The sequence below is a fragment of the Microtus ochrogaster genome, chromosome 2 (assembly GCF_000317375.1).
Source record: "Microtus ochrogaster isolate Prairie Vole_2 chromosome 2, MicOch1.0, whole genome shotgun sequence".
Classification (NCBI taxonomy): Eukaryota; Metazoa; Chordata; class Mammalia; order Rodentia; family Cricetidae; genus Microtus; species Microtus ochrogaster.
This window is the reverse complement of record NC_022010.1, coordinates 21,143,839-21,160,293: the sequence shown is the minus strand read 5'-3', so window position 1 is coordinate 21,160,293 and position 16,455 is coordinate 21,143,839. Positions and strand designations below refer to the sequence as shown.

The window sequence follows — 16,455 nt, the reverse complement described above, 5'->3', positions numbered from 1 at the left end:
CTTCCCTCTCTTTCCTCTCTCTTTCCCTCTCTTTCTTCCTTCCTTCCTTCCTTCCTTCCTTCCTTCCTTCCTTCCTTCCTTTCTTTCTTTCTTTCTGTCTTTCTTAATATTGGTGTTGGAGACTGAGCAAGGGCATCATGCAGTTAAGCATGAGCTTTATGAAGGAGCCTCAGCTTAGCTTTGATACCTGACATCTTTTTCTTTTGGTTTTCCAAGACAAGGTTTCTCTATATAATAGTCCTGGCTGTCGTGGAACTTAGTAGACCAGGCTGCCTTGAACTCGCAGAGATCTGCCTGCCTATCTTGAGAGTCAAGCCCTAGGATTAAAGGCGTGCATCACCACTGCCCGGGACATCTTTTATTTTTGCTTTATTTTGTTTTTGTAGACAAGGTCTTGCTATGTAGCCCCATGACATGTAGGTGGGTATGTCTTTCATGTCTTTAATTCTAGCACTTGCAGGCAGGCAGACTTCTGGTAGTTTGAGGCCATTCTGGTCTATCTATTGAGTTCCAGGCTAGCCAAGGTTACATAGTAGGACTTTGTCTCAAAACAAAAAGGAACACATGATTCTCATACCTGAGACTCATGAATATTGGAATCGTGTGTGTGCTACTGTACCTGGCTCCTGTGATCTCTTTGAGGTCACCCCATGAATGAATTAACCATGAAATCAATGTTCAAAAGTAGAATAAAACACCATACTGGGGCTGGGGATATGGCTAAAGGGGTCAATTGTTTGCCACACAAGTTTGAGGACCTGACCAATTGGTCTCCAGATTCAGTGAGAGACCTGTCTCAAAGAAAAAAGTGGAGAGTAAAGGAGGAAGACACCACACCTGACACTGACCTTTGGCCTCCACAATCACTCACACCTCACACCCCTAGTGAGTAAACCTAGCCACTTACTTGAAACTATAAATCTAATTAGTGCCTCCTGTTAAAATGTATGTGCATTTCCTCATGCTAGCGCTAAAATTTAACATCTTAATTTAACTAAAGAGTTTTTAAAAATCTGACTAACACAGTTGGAACTAACAAGCTCAAGAGTTCCCATAGCTTTTACAAAAAAAAAAAATCTGATTTTCATTAAATTGTTCCATTAGTGGAAAACTACTCATTTATGGAGAAAGTCTGGAATAAAATACGCCATTCGAAAGCTATAACTGTCATTAGTCAGGTGCAGCATGGGTACATTTTACTGATCCGGGCCGAGGGTCCCTCATCCAAAATGCGTGGACCACAACTGTGACAGACTTTTATTTAGAGATTTTAAAATTCTGGAATATTTATATAGATGGCACTGGGTGAAAGTGTCAAGTCTAGAGTGCTCTAAAAAGCCTGAACTTTTTGTTCCTTCTGGTGCTGGGATGGAAACCACAATCCTGCACATGCTAGGCATGGATTCTGAGTGATCTCAGTCCTGGACATACTTAACTTTTTCAGTATTTACATGTCAAGAATATTTCAAAATTTTTGGATTAGAGATCTCAATTCCTTGCTTCATGAGGTACTGGTACAACAGAAAGAAGCAAAGCAAAACAAAACAAAAGATATTTTTTACGTGACACATAAATATCAGATTCAATGAAGGTAGATGGAGTTCAGGCCTTTTGCAGAGGGCACATGTTGGCAGAACCTGTCCTCTGTTGCCTCAGTTCAAGTACAGCTGTCATTTGTCAACTTGTGTTCAACTTATACAAGCCTTGTTCTCACTCTGCAGGTCTGAGAAACACTTGTGTTCCTGCTGCTGTCGTCATGGCCACCAGGAGAAAAGTGACACATTGCACTCAAGGGATTTTATAATGAAGAAGCAAGGATCGCTGTCATTTCTTCAACAAAACTTTCCAGCAGTGTTGAGGATGGAACCCAAGGCCTCACTCACAGTGGGGACTACAGGCAGGTGCTCTACCACTGAGTGACATCTAAGCCCTTCAAACAAAACTTTGCTTAGGAGCTTTGAGACTTTAGTCAACAACCTGGGCTGATTTCACATGTGCATTTTTCAAACTGTCATGTGACGTCAGGGTTAAAGGTGAAGTGTTTATTGGTGCTGTAGTGGTGATGGGAGCTGTGAGGCTGCACTCACCTCTCCTTCTCTGCAAAATCATTTTGCAACTTCTGTTCCTTCTCCAGAGCAATGGTCTCGGCCTGGCTCTTCAGAGTCTGCTCGTATTCTCGGATTTTCTCCTTAAGTGCTTTTATCGTAACCTCTGCAGAATGAAAGACCGAAAAACCAACGGTAAGGGAAGCGGTTCCTTATAGCTGGGTGAACCAGGCTTTTGTAACCTGCCGGGATCACTGTATTTTAAACTTGAGCTTGTCCACGTTGACACAAAATCAATGGTTATGAGTCCCTTTGGGGACCTTTTACTCCCTCAATGTGAAATTGAACTTGTAGTATTCAAGTTGGAGAGGATCAATGGGTTTTGCCAGGAAGGACTGTGGTGGTCCCTCCAGCACACTTAGAAAAGGGGGAAATCGATGGTAAAACATATTGTCTTACTGATGCATCCTTAAGTTGGTCCTCTCTACAGAGGGCAGACTAATAAAGTTTTGGTGTAGGTTTAAAGACTTTACTACAGAGGAAAGGGTGCAAACATTTGGAAGTAGAGTCAGACATAGCCCTCATCAGGCACCAAGGCAGCTTTGCTATTGTTTCTCATGAAATGGAAAATGCCAGGCACCGTGGCTGAATGCCATTTACTGTACTGGGGAAGGGAGAAACCACCATAGAATTTGGATGTTGCTGTCTACTTGAGTTTATTTGCACTCTCAGCATCTGGTACAGGTATTTGAGGTAATAAATGGAAAAGCAGAAACTGACAGACCAGATAGGGCTTGTAGCCCTAGCTCTCCATAGTGCCACCTGTCAGGCAGTATATATTTCGTGTGTTCCCATGAACACTCTCTGAAAACAAATTAGGAATGGAATGATGTTAGCATTTTGGGGGAGGCTGAGGTATTACTAGTTGAAGACTACTCTGAACTTCATAGTAAGTTTGAGGATAGACTTAAATGCAAGGTGATTTTGGAAGCCAGCATGGGCTACATGGTGAGTTTGAAGGCAGTCTGAGCTACAGAATGAATTTGAGGTTTAGCCAAGGCTGTTTACAGTGAATCTGATATCAGACTGGGCTATACACTGAGTTTGAGGCCAGCCTGAGATACATGGTAACTTTGAGGTTAAGCTGAGCTAGGTAAAATTATTGTCTCTAAGGTAGCAAAAAAGGCATGTCACTGGAGCTAAGAGTAAAAAGAACTAGATTTTCTCTAGGTATGTGTAACAAAGCAGGTGTGCACATAATCATCTGTCACCCAGGCATTGGGCATTTCAAAAGAAACAAATTTTACTGGCAACTGCTGCAGAAGGTTGCTGGGGGAGAGAAAAGTCTTGAAGAATCCTAGCTTTGCACGCCTAACAACTCCCTTCCACGCAGGACAATGCTGTCCCTTGTGGTCTCAAAGGCTATCATATTCTCAGTAGAACCAGACTCAACTGGGATCTGATCCCCACATTTTCTGCATCCCACCATGAATTCAAGTTCCAGGCAGTGTGTGATCAAGGGTCCCTAAGAGAAGCCAAGGGCCAGCTGTCCTCACTCTCCAGGCCTGTCTGTCCTTGGAGCTCTTCCTATGTCATTCCAGCCTCTTTATGGATCTTCCCACAGACAGTGCCCCATCCCAAGTCTGTCTCCAACATTCTCTAAGGGAAAAAGAATGCTCTTCACAATCCTAGTCATTGAGCTTTTGATTAGTTTTCTAAAGCTCACTAAATAGCAGGGATGCAGAGGAGCCAGGCAGGTTGATGCCCCTCCCTTCCACCGAGGTCTTCATCTGTATCTCTAAAACAAAACCATGAAGACACATAGACACAAAAGAAACTTAGGAGTTGCTTTATAAATCTTGTGACTGCTGTTGAATAGCTTTTTTTTTTCCTTCAACACAAGGAAGCCAGGAGTTTCTGGGGCATTTTGTATTGTTTGTTTTTATTTTTTATCAATGGAGAATTGAACTTAGGGCCTTGATGATGCAAGGCTGATTAAACACTGAACCATACCCCCAATCCCTCACTGGAAGATTTTCAACTATTAGCTATATACCCTTAGCTCTCTTTTTGCTTTTACTAAATTGCTCAGAGCAGCCTTAAACTCAACCTATAGCTTAGGCAGACTCTGAACTTTGGATCCTCTGACCTTGGCCTCCAAAGTAGCTGGATTTGCAGCTTACACCAGGCTAGGACATGGTTCTAGGATTTTGAACACACTTGGCTTTTAGGTTATAGAACAAATTTCTTTATGTTTGTTTGTTCCCTGTCAAGAAAAAGCATTTGCCTTCCCTGCCTTGTGATGTAAGGTAGTCCTGTCAAGAGCCTGTCCCCCTCCCCTTTCTTTTCCAGGAGATCCATAATGAATGGATGAGGTTGACATGGGAAGAATGGTGTGTAAGCACACAACTTGCAAGGATGCGTCTTGTCTGGAGTCTTAATGGATCAGTGGCAATTACTAAATGACTTACTGTGTATGACCCTTTGATCAGGAGTTGGCTGTCTGACAGGTGTCGCCCAGAGGCGACACATCAGTCTTTGAAAAGACAGATCCTATCACAAGATGATACAGGAGAAATTTTCAAAGAATCCTGATCCGGCCCAGACCAAGAGCAATAAAAAAATCCAATGTAGTTACTACGGGAGGAAAAGTTTAGCTGTGGCATAGTTAGGCAGTGTCATTATCTTTGTTTAAGAGATTCGGCTGCTTGCCCCACCCTGGCTTCATAAGGAGGGTAACAATTACAGCCAGTCCCAACAGTATGAAGAAGGCAATTAAGGGGGGAAGGGGAAGAAAGCAAAGCCAGGCAGGATTTGCCACTGACCTTGATGTTTCACTTCGGCAAACTCCTTGTTGTATTCTTCTAGTGTTTCTCTAAGTTTCTGGTTCTCCGTTTCAATGTCATGTAGACGCTGCACTTTTATTTCCAGCTGTTGCCCGAGGTCCAGGGCTGGTACAGGATCTACACAATGGGAGAACACAGATCAGCATACTGCACCCAGACCCTCATCCAGGAAACACTACCACCAAGCCATGTTCTCAGGCCCTCACTGGTGGATTCTAGGCAAGTCCTCTTATGCTGACATACCCTTAGTTCTTTACTGGGGGGGCAGCTAAGTAGGTGTTGTGCTTCTGAGCCAAACCAGTCCCTTACTGGCAATTCTAGGCCAGTATCCAAAAGTCACCTCCTGGAGACACTCTTGGGGCCTCAATTCTCCTTTCTCCTAGGTAGTTTGATAAAGAAGGAACTCAATACAAGATCCTTAATATGCAAAAATGTGGTGACGACAGGACTCATTGGTATTTGCCAACTCTTGTGCGGTTCTCTAAAAATTTTCATCCATTGGTCAGTGAAAAGAGAGCCGTGGGTGTACTGAGTAGGAGGAAGGGGCTCCAGGGAAGTCTATCTTACTGCAGAGCCTTCTCTGGATGATACTACTCCATGGAACGGTGTCTCTGTTTAAATGTGTCAAGGAAGTTCATGGACTTGGAACTAAAGGCCATATAACACTTGTACAGACAGGACATTCTCTTGCAAGAGTGTCACAATGACATAGTATAGAAGTAGCACTAAAATTCAGTACAGAGGAAAGGCTGGTCCGAGTTCACCTGATTGGCTGGTAAGCCCAGAGAAAGCTGACCTAAGCTGGTTGACTCCAGGTGATCACTATTCTATACATGGAAACTCTTGGGTCTCTGTAAGGACATGACCCTTTATTTTCTTTTACTTTTTGAGACAGAGGTTTATATATACCATGCTGGCCTTGAACCTCAGATCTTCGATTTCATTTCTCAAATTCTAGCATTAGAGGCATGTAAAAACATGGTTATATCATGTGCTGCTGGATATCTAATCCAGTGCTTTGTGCATGTTGCAATTCGTGTGTGCTCTATCCCCTGAACTACATCTACAGCATGACATGGTCATTATTATTATTGTTATTATTATTATTTTAAATTGTCATCCTCCTTTACTGATGATGGGTGTTAAGAACAGTCAGAGGTGTGCAGCTGATGGTTCTAAGACTAGAGACCCCTATAAAAGCACAACTGGAGGTGACCCAGCATTACCCCTGTGACAGGCACGCAGCCAGTCAGCTAGGAAGCCACTAATTCCCATTAGAATACAGAGAGCAGAAGAGCATCTGGGCCTGTCCTGTAATACCTTGTGAACAAAAGAACACACTGGGGCTGGGAAGATGGCTCAGTCTGTAAAGAGCTTGGTGTACAAGCATAAGGACCTGAGTCTGAGTCCCCAGCACCCACATAAAAAGTCAAGTGTGGCATTAGTGATCCTAATAGTGGGGTGGAGACAGATGGACCTCTCTAGCTCACTGCCAGGGAGGCTTGCAGAACTTCTGAACACCAGGTCAGCGGGAGACACCGGCTCCTGAGGAACAATACCTGAAGTTGACCTCTGGCTTCTACATGGATGTTCATTCACTCACACTTACACAAACTGGTCCCCCTCCCCCCAAAAGAATGATATCTGAAAAAAAAAAAAAAAAAGAATGATATCTGCCATGAGATTTACTCAGTATTAGATTATAGTCTACAGTTGGAAAAATCAGACATGCAATTTATAGGACTGGGTTTTGGCCTCTGGCTTTCCCATGAATTCTCAGCAGAAGACAGACAGACATTAAATGCTTTGGGTCAGTTTGATCTTCATTTTCCTTCTGTCTAGGAGGCAATTACAACCCACCAGGGGAACACACCCTTTGGAATTCTGAGAGTAGAAGAATACCCAAGTCACAAGGCTTAGAAAGATTACTGAATCTATTTCTGGCAGGGGCGCCAGCCTCGCCTGGGGATGGTTATGGAGATTTAGTCTCCTCTCAAGGAATGCTAAACACCACACACGGCAGATCAGTGAGGGTATATATTCAAGAGCTCACTTAATTTTCCAATGCCAGAGTCATTAATTTTTCAGACCACCCTTGGTTCCTGGAAGCAGGGCTGGCCCACCATGGCTCTGTGGATGCTGTTTCACCAGAGCCTGGCATTCTCTGAGATGTCTTTGTGTTCACAGAGTTTATCCATGTGTCATTAGGATGTGTGGAGCTAGAGTCTGCAGCCCCAGGGGAGCCCTGCACTGGGGCTTAATACCAACACTGTACATCATCTGAATCTGAGGCCTACTGGGCACTTATGTGCCCTATATACACAGTCCCTGTCAGTCTCCCTTTCTCATTCATGATTTTTCATTATTATTTCAATCAGCATTAAAATATTTATGTTATGTTAGATTGCCAGAGCTATTTTGGGAACATAGCTCTTCTAAGCAGGAGTGGCAATAATAAGAAAAATGAAATTCCTAGGGCATTCCAGGTGTTTTTTTTTTTTTGTTTGTTTTGTTTTTTGTTTTTGATTGCAGTATCTTCCCAGGAAACCTGGATTCCTCTTTGGCCTCTATGTTTTCAGGCTGGGAAAATGCCTTGAGAGAAATGAGTGATATGCCCACAGCCTCCTTTATATAGAAGGACAATTTGAACTTGATCCATGTCAGGCATGGAGAGGGGAAGGTGTTGTACTTGGAGAAAACTCTATGGATGTTCACCGATGTTGCCTTTTCTAGCACAACTGATAGTACCAATTTGACTTTTCAAGAACTAAGGTCGCATTTTAGACATGTGTGTATGAGGACAAGGTGTTAATGATGGGTATCTTCCTCAATCTTTCTCTTTTGTTGAGACAGTGTCTTTCATTTGACCTGGGTCAATTTGGTCTTTCTTTCTTTCTTTCTTTCTTTCTTTCTTTCTTTCTTTCTTTCTTTCTTTCTTTCTTTTTCTTTCTTTCTTTCTTTCTTCCTTCCTTCCTTCCTCCCTCCCTCCCTCCCTCCCTCCTTCCATCCCTTCTTCTTTCCTTCCTTCCTTTGTAGGCTAGGTTGGCTGGCCAGCAAGTTCCAGAAACCCACCAGTTTCCACCTCCCCGCTCTGGGGAGTACAAACTCACAGGAGCTTTTTCATGGGTACTGGGGATGGAACTTGGATTCTCATGTTTCTCAAGCACTTTACTGTACTGACTAAGCTATCTCCTTAGGCTCCTCTGGGCCATTCCTATTTAAAGGCCAGGATCCAGTGTGTCTGTCTCTGATGAAAAAATAGCTTTCATCTTGCCATTCAGCAGGAATCCAGTAACATATGTAGAGAACACACATGTTATGAAGCAAATCGTAACCAACAAAGACTTTAGACAAATTCTCAACATGCCCCGCTGTAAATGGAAGTTCTGACACTCTTGTAATTATTCATCATGGCATCTATATTTAATTTAACAATATTAAAGTTAATGTAAAAGTAGCAAAACTGGCTACAGAATGGAAAAGGAACTCAATGTTCAAATAGTGTGATGCATTAGACTCCCAACTTTACGATGGTACACAGAATGACTAAAGGCCCACAGCATTGAAATATTGTTTTGGGATATGTAAAAGCCATTGGTAAAGTACCTCTTAGGCTTAATTTTTATTATGTGTATTAAAGGAATGGCTAATTACCACATGATGGTATAATAGTCCTAGCATGTTTGAGCTGGAGACTGAAACAATGAACTTCAGCAAGCCAAACCCCAACCTGCATGTTAAGCTGGGGAAATCATAGCTTTCTGTCTCGTTAAAGATTTCCAATGCCATTTAAACTCCATACAAGCATTGTTAGGTCTCAGGCTGTACATCAGAAGCCTCTGATTTCAGCAGTTCAATTACGGAATTGTCTGAGGGAGGAGAAAGAACACACCCATAGACAGAAGAATAACATGCAAAGTTCTGTAAGCCACCTGCCCAGCCTCCATCCCAACATGCTTTGCCACTATCCCCATCCACCCACCATGACAAACTCAAAAAACATTTTATGATAATCTGATAAGTTAATTCCTGAAGCATGCTCAGATGTAGTGTGCAGTTCGTTATGCAACGCAGGACTTAAACAGCATAATTATATAACAAACAACCCTATCACCTGGATTTATTCAGCACATTTTGCTAAGCACGGTAACATTATCTCATTAATTCTAGTCATCCCTGCAGAAGCTGGGGGAGGGCAAGCTGTGATGTGTCAGGCGCTAGCATCTCCCCCAGGGACAGGGATGGGAAGGGAAGCTGGCTAGGCCAACAGGTATGCAAAATGCTAATTAAGAATGCTATTTCCTGAGCCAGCAGCCACCTCAATTATACTGTCTCTTCATGTACTAATTTAACAAGGGTTTCCTAAGTGGCTACATGATCTGGGAAAGGCCAGGGATGGGCACTGCAAGGGACACTGAGCCAAGTCAGCAAGAACCAGCCTCTCTGGAGAGGTAGCCCAGGTACATCAAATATCAAGAAAACAAAACAAAAAACCCAGTCAAGCTCACAGATGAGTGGAAGATGGGCTCCATATAAATGGAAAAGAGGAGCTTTGTTTAGTAAGAGGAGACAGAGATACTTGAGTAGTTGCCTTAATAGAGACACAAGAGGAGTGAGATCAGTGCTAGGCATGACTAGAACCATCTACCACCTTCAAAGTAACAGATAATGTTAATGACAAAGATACCAGGGTGGTTCTGGGTGCTGAAGGGACACATGATAAACAAGATTAACACCTAGCTCCCAAAGGCTTGCCAAAAGGATTAGAGGTATACATCCCAAAATACAGTAACCAAAAACTGACAGGACAGGAGAAAAAGAAAAAAAAAAAATCAACAATCATGGGCACAAATTTCAAATCTCCATTCACATTTATTAATAACAGGTATAATTTCTTCCCATGGTGCTGGGGAAGGAACGCAGAGCCTTGAGAATGCAAGGCTAAGGCTCTACAGCTGAGACATGCCCACAGCTCTTTATGGCTGGGACTCTATGCAGATGCTCTTCCACTGAGAAACCCAGCAAACAGTCAGTATGGATGCAAAAGCCTGAAGAACACAGACTACCAAGCACTCTGGTAGCCCCACACAGCTGCACAACAAGTGTTCCTTTCATATGTACGAGGAACATCCATCAATAACAAGCAGAGCTGCAAACAAGCCTTGATAAATTCAAAATAACAAATATCATCCAAAGTATATACTCTGGCCACAATGGAGTAAAAACATGACCTGAACCTCCACTTAAGAACATAAAAAAGGAGCAAATCAAACACAAAGTAAGCAGAAGTGAGCAAAGGAGATTGGGGAGCAATAAAACTGAAAAGGCAAAAAGAAAAAAAAATCAATACAAACAAAAGCAGGTTCTTAAAGAAAAAAAAATCATTGAAATTGATTAGCTTCTAGCCAGACTGATACTGATATAGAAAAAAAACTTAGAATTTACAAATCCCAAGATCAGAAAATGAATGAAAGAATGAATATGATAATTTTCTCTCTCTCTCTCTCTCTCTCTCTCTCTCTCTCTCTCTCTCTCTCTCTCTCTCTCTCTTTCATATCAGGGTCTCACTATAGACCTGGCTGGCATGGAAATCAGTATTTAGACCAGGCTGGTCTCAACTGCTCAGAGACCTGCCTGCCTGTGCTTCCTGGACTGATCGGATTTGAGGCATGCACCACCATGATTGGCCCATCCTACAGATCTTAAAATGGCAGAATACGCCTTTAGTGCCAACACTGAGAGTCAGAGGCAGGTGGAGCTCTGTGAATGAATTTGAGGCTAGCCTAGTCTATATAAGGAGTTCTAGGCCAACAAGGGATATATAGTAACTCTGTCTTTAAAAAAAAAGATAATAAATATACTATGATTAACATCATGCGAATAATTTTGGTATTTTAGATGGAGCAGATCATTCCTTACAAAGCCAGGTGTGGTGGCTCATGCCTGTAATTCTAACAGTCTGGAAGGTACAGATAGACAGATCTATGTAAGTTCGAGGCCAGACTAGTCAATATGATGACAAATTGTTTCAAAAATGCCAAATTGGAAAGACAGCTCAGTGGGTAAAGTGCCTGCCATACAAGCATGAGGACCTGAGTTCTGATTCCCAGCCCATGGCAATGCCAGGTCTGGTTGCCAATGAGGACAGAAGCACCCCTGGGGGCTTGCTGGTCAGTCACCTTAGCCTACTTGGAGAGTTCCAAATCCCAAGAGAGAAAGACCCTGCCTTAAAAAACAAGATAGCTCTCAGTTGGTAGAGTACCTGCCCAGCATACATGAAGTTCTAGGTTTGATCCCACACAAACCAGGCCTGGAGCCACACACCTGTACTCAGGAGGCAGAGACAGGAAGATCAGAAATTCAAGGCCATCCTCAGCTATAAAGTGAGTCTCTGAGGTCAGCTTGAAGATACATTAAGATCTCTGGCCAATGCTCTGTTCGGATGGGTGTGGCTACGGAGCCAAGAGTAGCCAGCAAGATGCAGTAGGCAGGGTGAACCCAGGGAGTAAGGGATCACTGGACTGTGGATGAAGGAGGTAGTGGCAGGGGTGATAGGAGGGGCTCAAGTGAGGGTCAACTTCTGGGGGTGTGCTTATTAGGTGTGAGGAAAGACGAGAATCCTGGACGACATATGCAAGAAGACCAATGCTGAGTTTCAGAAGTCACCTAGTTTGTGCTGAGAAGGCAGAGGAAGAACCAGGACGCCAGTGTAATCAGGTGGAGTGGTGACTTAACAGCGTGGACCCCAGGAACATCTGTTTCTGTGGAGATGGTGCCATATTACAAGACAATGTTGGGGTCATTTATCCACTCTGGTCAAGCCACTCGCCCCGGCCCTCCAGGACTTTAATATAAACATTTTATTTGTGAGTCTCTGATTACTACCCAAGAAGCTGGCATGCTCTAATAAAGTGAAGTAGTGTCAAACAAAGAGTTCCCAGAATTACTGAGGGCACACTGATGGACTTCACTGAAGCTGCCAAGATGACAAGTCTGTTTCAGATCTGGCTAGGACTGTTTATGCCAGGGAAGATTTGGAGGTAGTTGGGCTTGTGGCAAACAGATCTACCTCATACTGTGAGGGCTTAGAAGCACATCTTAAACCCTGGGCCCATGTTTGCACAGACAGTTCTACAGGCAGCATAGGGCTGTCCCCTGCCACCAGTATCAGGATGAATGTGTTCCTTGTGAGCAATGTCCCAGCGATGACATCACATAGAGGCAGACTCTACTTTTTGCCAGGACACTCTGGACTAATGTAATCATACGATTACATAATTAACCCAGCTGTCTCATTAAGAAAATCAACTGGAATTCAAGGCATAATTAGTTATATGACAATTAGCATGCTGATGAGCAACCAACAAAAAGCTGTCTAGATACCCAGCATGCCAGGACCACCCCAGTCATGGCCGGGCTGGGGGTGGAGGGATGGGGAGAAATGGATGGGACCAGACCAGATACCCCTGTGTGCAAGCACACCAAGGATTCCCTGGATCAGTTCAGTTCTCAAAGCACCAGTACAGCCAAGGGTTTGGGGTAGGCAGGACCAAGAATGAGGATAGCATGCCAAAGCTTCTGGCACGGACATAGGCATCCACCTTGTAACTTTCACTTTTTTTTTTTTTTTTTTTGTTTTTTCGAGACAGGGTTTCTCTGTGGCGTTGGAGCCTGTCCTGGAACTAGCTCTGTAGACCAGGCTGGTCTCGAACTCACAAGAGACCGCCTGCCTCTGCCTCCCGAGTGCTGGGATTAAAGGCGTGCGCCACCATCGCCCGGCACAACTTTCACTTCTTGAAAGTGATTATAGCGGGGCTGGAGAGATAGCTCAGAGGTTAAGAGCATTGCCTGCTCTTCCAAAGGTCCTGAGTTCAATTCCCAGCAACCACATGGTGGCTCACAACCATCTGTAATGGGGTCTGGTGCCCTCTTCTGGCCTGTAGGCATACACACAGAATATTGTATACATAATAAATAAATAAATATTTAAAAAAAAAAAAAGAAAGTGATTATAGCTGGGTGTTGTGGATATGGCTCCATTGGGTGACCCCTTGCCTAGCATGCATGAAGTCCTGGGCTCTACAATTCACTCAACCACACATAAACAGGATATGGTGGCATGCACCTGCAATCCCAGAACTCAGAAGGTAGAAGCCAGAGCAAGGGGCTATCCTTGGTATACAGTGACGCAGAGGTCAGCATGGACTCTGTAAAACTAAAAATAAATACTAAGAGTTTGTAGTTGATTGATCACTGTAACAGCATGTAACAAGGCACTGAGATAAAAGATATGCCAAGTTTTACTGGTGTCCTGGTCATGGAGGGTGGAAAAAAAAAGTTGTCTCCTGTCTGGTTTCTAATTCCTCCAGTGTGAAGGATAATTGCCTCTTTGCTTCTTGTATCTTGAAGCAGCTTTAGGATCAGCTCCAGGCCAAGGAGCCACAGGCAGCTGAGTGCCTGCCTGTAACCCAAGCTACACTGCTCTTCAGATGTCCCTGTTCTCTTTTTGTCTTGGTTTGGTGCCTCAGGTTGTTTGTTAGTAATATGAATCAAAATGTCCCAGGAGGACAGACAGGACACCTGTGAGGGAGATCTTGTAGGTCTCAGGCCACTACAGTCACACTACAAGAGTCGGGGGCACTGGCCCTAGTTTGCCAACATCAGGAGACCTGGAATACCTGAGCTAGACTATCCCTCTGGAATCGGACTAGAGGCAGTCATATTTTTCCAGCCTTGAAGGCTAGCACACCAATGACATAGTGGTTGGAAAACCAAGAGACACTTCTATATGACACATCAGACCCTGTCAGCTTTCCTTAGGAGTTATTATGGTCAACAGAGAAGAAGGAAAAATGAAAAGAAAGTTTCTAATTTTGTCTGTGACATGTCCTCACCAGAAAGTAACAGCACAAAGGACTAGCTGGCCATTTCACCCCTGTGGAGGGACATTAAAAAGCAGACCTCAAGCTGAGGCTATAGCTCTGCTTATAGTGTATTTGCCTAATATGCTTGGTGCTCTGGATTCAGTCCCCAGCCTTGCACCACATAAATGGGGCATGATGGTGCACACCTGTAATCCCAGCACTTAGGAGGTAGAGGTTGAAGGAGCAGGAGTTCAAGGTCATCAATAGCTAATGAGTTTGAGGTCAACCTGGGGCTATTGAGACCTTGTCTCAAACAACAACAACAACAATAAAAGGTTGTGTGCCATTTGTGCCAACTTTATATAAAGTTCTGGGAATAGAATAACCCACAAATGAGCTATTTCTAGGAAGATCTCACTTATCACTTCAGAAAACCCATGCCATATTGTGATGGTTAATTTTCACTGTCAATAATTTAACTGGATTTAGAATCACCATGAAAATACATCTCTGGATTTGACTATGAAGGTGTTTGTAGAAAGACTTAATTGAGGAGTGAAGACTTATTTTCTGGTTGGGGTCCTGGACTGAAGGAAAGGAAAATGAGCTGAGAACCAGCATTCAACTCTTGGCTTCCTGACTGTGGATGAATATGACCAGCGCCTCGTGCTCCTGCTGCATTTCTTCTCTTGATGTACCTCCTAAAACCATGAGCCAAAACAAACCCTTTTTCCCTTAAGCTGCTTTTGTCACAGCAATAAGAAAAGCAACCACCACACCAAAACTACAGTCCCATTTCCTAGAACAATCAAAGAAACCGAAGCAGTTCTTATAATGTGGACTGGAGCCCTGATTCATGAGGTGATGAATATTTTATAGTGCTGGTAATGTATCTTTGCCTTCTAAGTGCTGGGATTAAAGGCACACACCACTATCACAAAACTGATAACCAGGTGTGGTGACACAGGTCTGTAAACCCAGTGCTTGGAAGGATTGGGCAGGATTCAGAGTTTCAGGACAGTCTGGGCCATGTAGTGAGTATGAGGACAGCCTTATTCTTTCAGATTTTATCTCAACACACACACACACACACCTCCCCAAAACTACTGCATCAAGAACTTTCCAGAGCAGACAGCCGATCATGTTTTAGTTTTATGAGTACTTTACAAGTAGGCAGCTAACTGTGCTCTTATCTGTGATGCACTGGTAAGGGCAACTCTTAGTTGATTGGGGAGAGTCTTCTGTTTTGTGTTAATTTCATTGGTTAAATAAAGAGACTGCCTCAGCCCTTTAATAGGACAGAAAATTAGGTAGGCGGAGTAAACAGAACAGAATGCTGGGAGAAAGAAGCTGAGTCAGGGAGTCGCTATGATTCTCCCACTCCAGACAGACGCAGGTTAAGATCTTTCCTGGTAAGCCAGCTCATGGGCTACACAGATTATTAGAAATGGGTTAGATCAATATGTAAGAGCTAGCCAATAAGAGGCTGGAACTAATGGGCCAACCAATGTTTAAAAGAATACAGTTTCCGTGTAATTATTTCGGGTATAAAGCCGTGCGGGTGGCCGGACGCCAGGAACGTGGCCCGCTGCTCCTGTTACAACACTTAGTCAGGGTTACTTTCGCTGTGATAAAATACTATGATCAAAGCAACTTGGGAGGAAAGAGTTTATTTGGTTTATATGCCCACATCACTGTTAATCAATGAAGGAACTCAGGACAGGAACTCAAAGAGAGCAGGAACTTGGAGGCAGGACCTATTGCAGAGGTCATGGAAGTTTGCTGCTTATTGGCTTGTTCTCTGTGATTCCTCAGCCTGCATTCTTAGAGAACCCGGGACTACCAGTCCAGGGGGTAGCTCCACACACAATGGGCTAGACCCTCCCCCATCTTAAGAAAATGCTTTACAGGCTTGCCCACAGCTCAACTTTAAGGAAGCATTTTCTCAGCTGAGACTCCCTCCCCTGATGATTCTAGCTCATGTCAAGCTGACATAAACTAGACAGCACAACAACGGAGAAAGTTAGACTGCAAGTGATTGTTCTACTGATTTATGTATGTTGTCCTCTTCTAACCATGAAAACAAATACATTATCACAGAATGTAAATCTGAAGAAAATCACCCACTCAAGGTTAATGACTGGCAGATTATGCATGCCAACAGGAAAATTCCTTCTATGCAGAGCCTTCAAAAGGAGGCCATTCTGTAATATTCTAGCTATGAGAGAGCGTCACCCTTAAAAAGCATCATCAGTTAGAGATACAAGCTGCTTTACTCAAATTGTAATTGTGAAATATTTTTTCTACTGACCAAAGTATGTGTGCAGTGTTGAGGGAGTGGGATGAAAGAAAGGAATTGAGTCTTTTGGTGTTCTTCGTTCAGGCTTCTTGATGTAATAGACTGCCAGGAGGTGCTGGCAGAATTGAAGTGTCTTGAACAGCATGTCTTAGACTGTGCTTTTTCCACTGGAAAGTTGTTGGCATCAAGAAACCATCCAAAACTCTGCCCTTGTCCACAGTCATGGACCCAATCCAGAGAGATGACAGCCTCAAGAATAAGAGACAGAGACAGAGACTCACATTGGAGCACGGGACAGAAATCTCAAGGTCCAAATCAGGAGCAGAAGGAGAGGGAGCACGAGCAAGGAACTCAGGACCGCGAGGGGTACACCCTTACACTGAGACAATGGGGATGTTCTA

The 16,455-nt window shown here is 43.6% G+C and overlaps 1 protein-coding gene across 6 annotated transcripts in view; it reads right to left on the bottom strand.

The window, feature by feature from the left end:
* Positions 1–16,455, bottom strand: part of Cux1 (cut like homeobox 1) — a 333,866-nt gene that overhangs the window by 130,988 nt on the left and 186,423 nt on the right. For all 6 annotated transcript variants that reach the window (XM_005344582.2, XM_005344581.2, XM_026784688.1 and 3 more), the window contains exons 5-6: positions 4,871–5,008; positions 2,088–2,211 (exon numbers count right to left, since the gene is read on the bottom strand). In XM_005344582.2, coding sequence (XP_005344639.1) covers positions 2,088–2,211; positions 4,871–5,008 — 262 coding nt within the window. The remainder of the gene's footprint in view (positions 1–2,087; positions 2,212–4,870; positions 5,009–16,455) is intronic.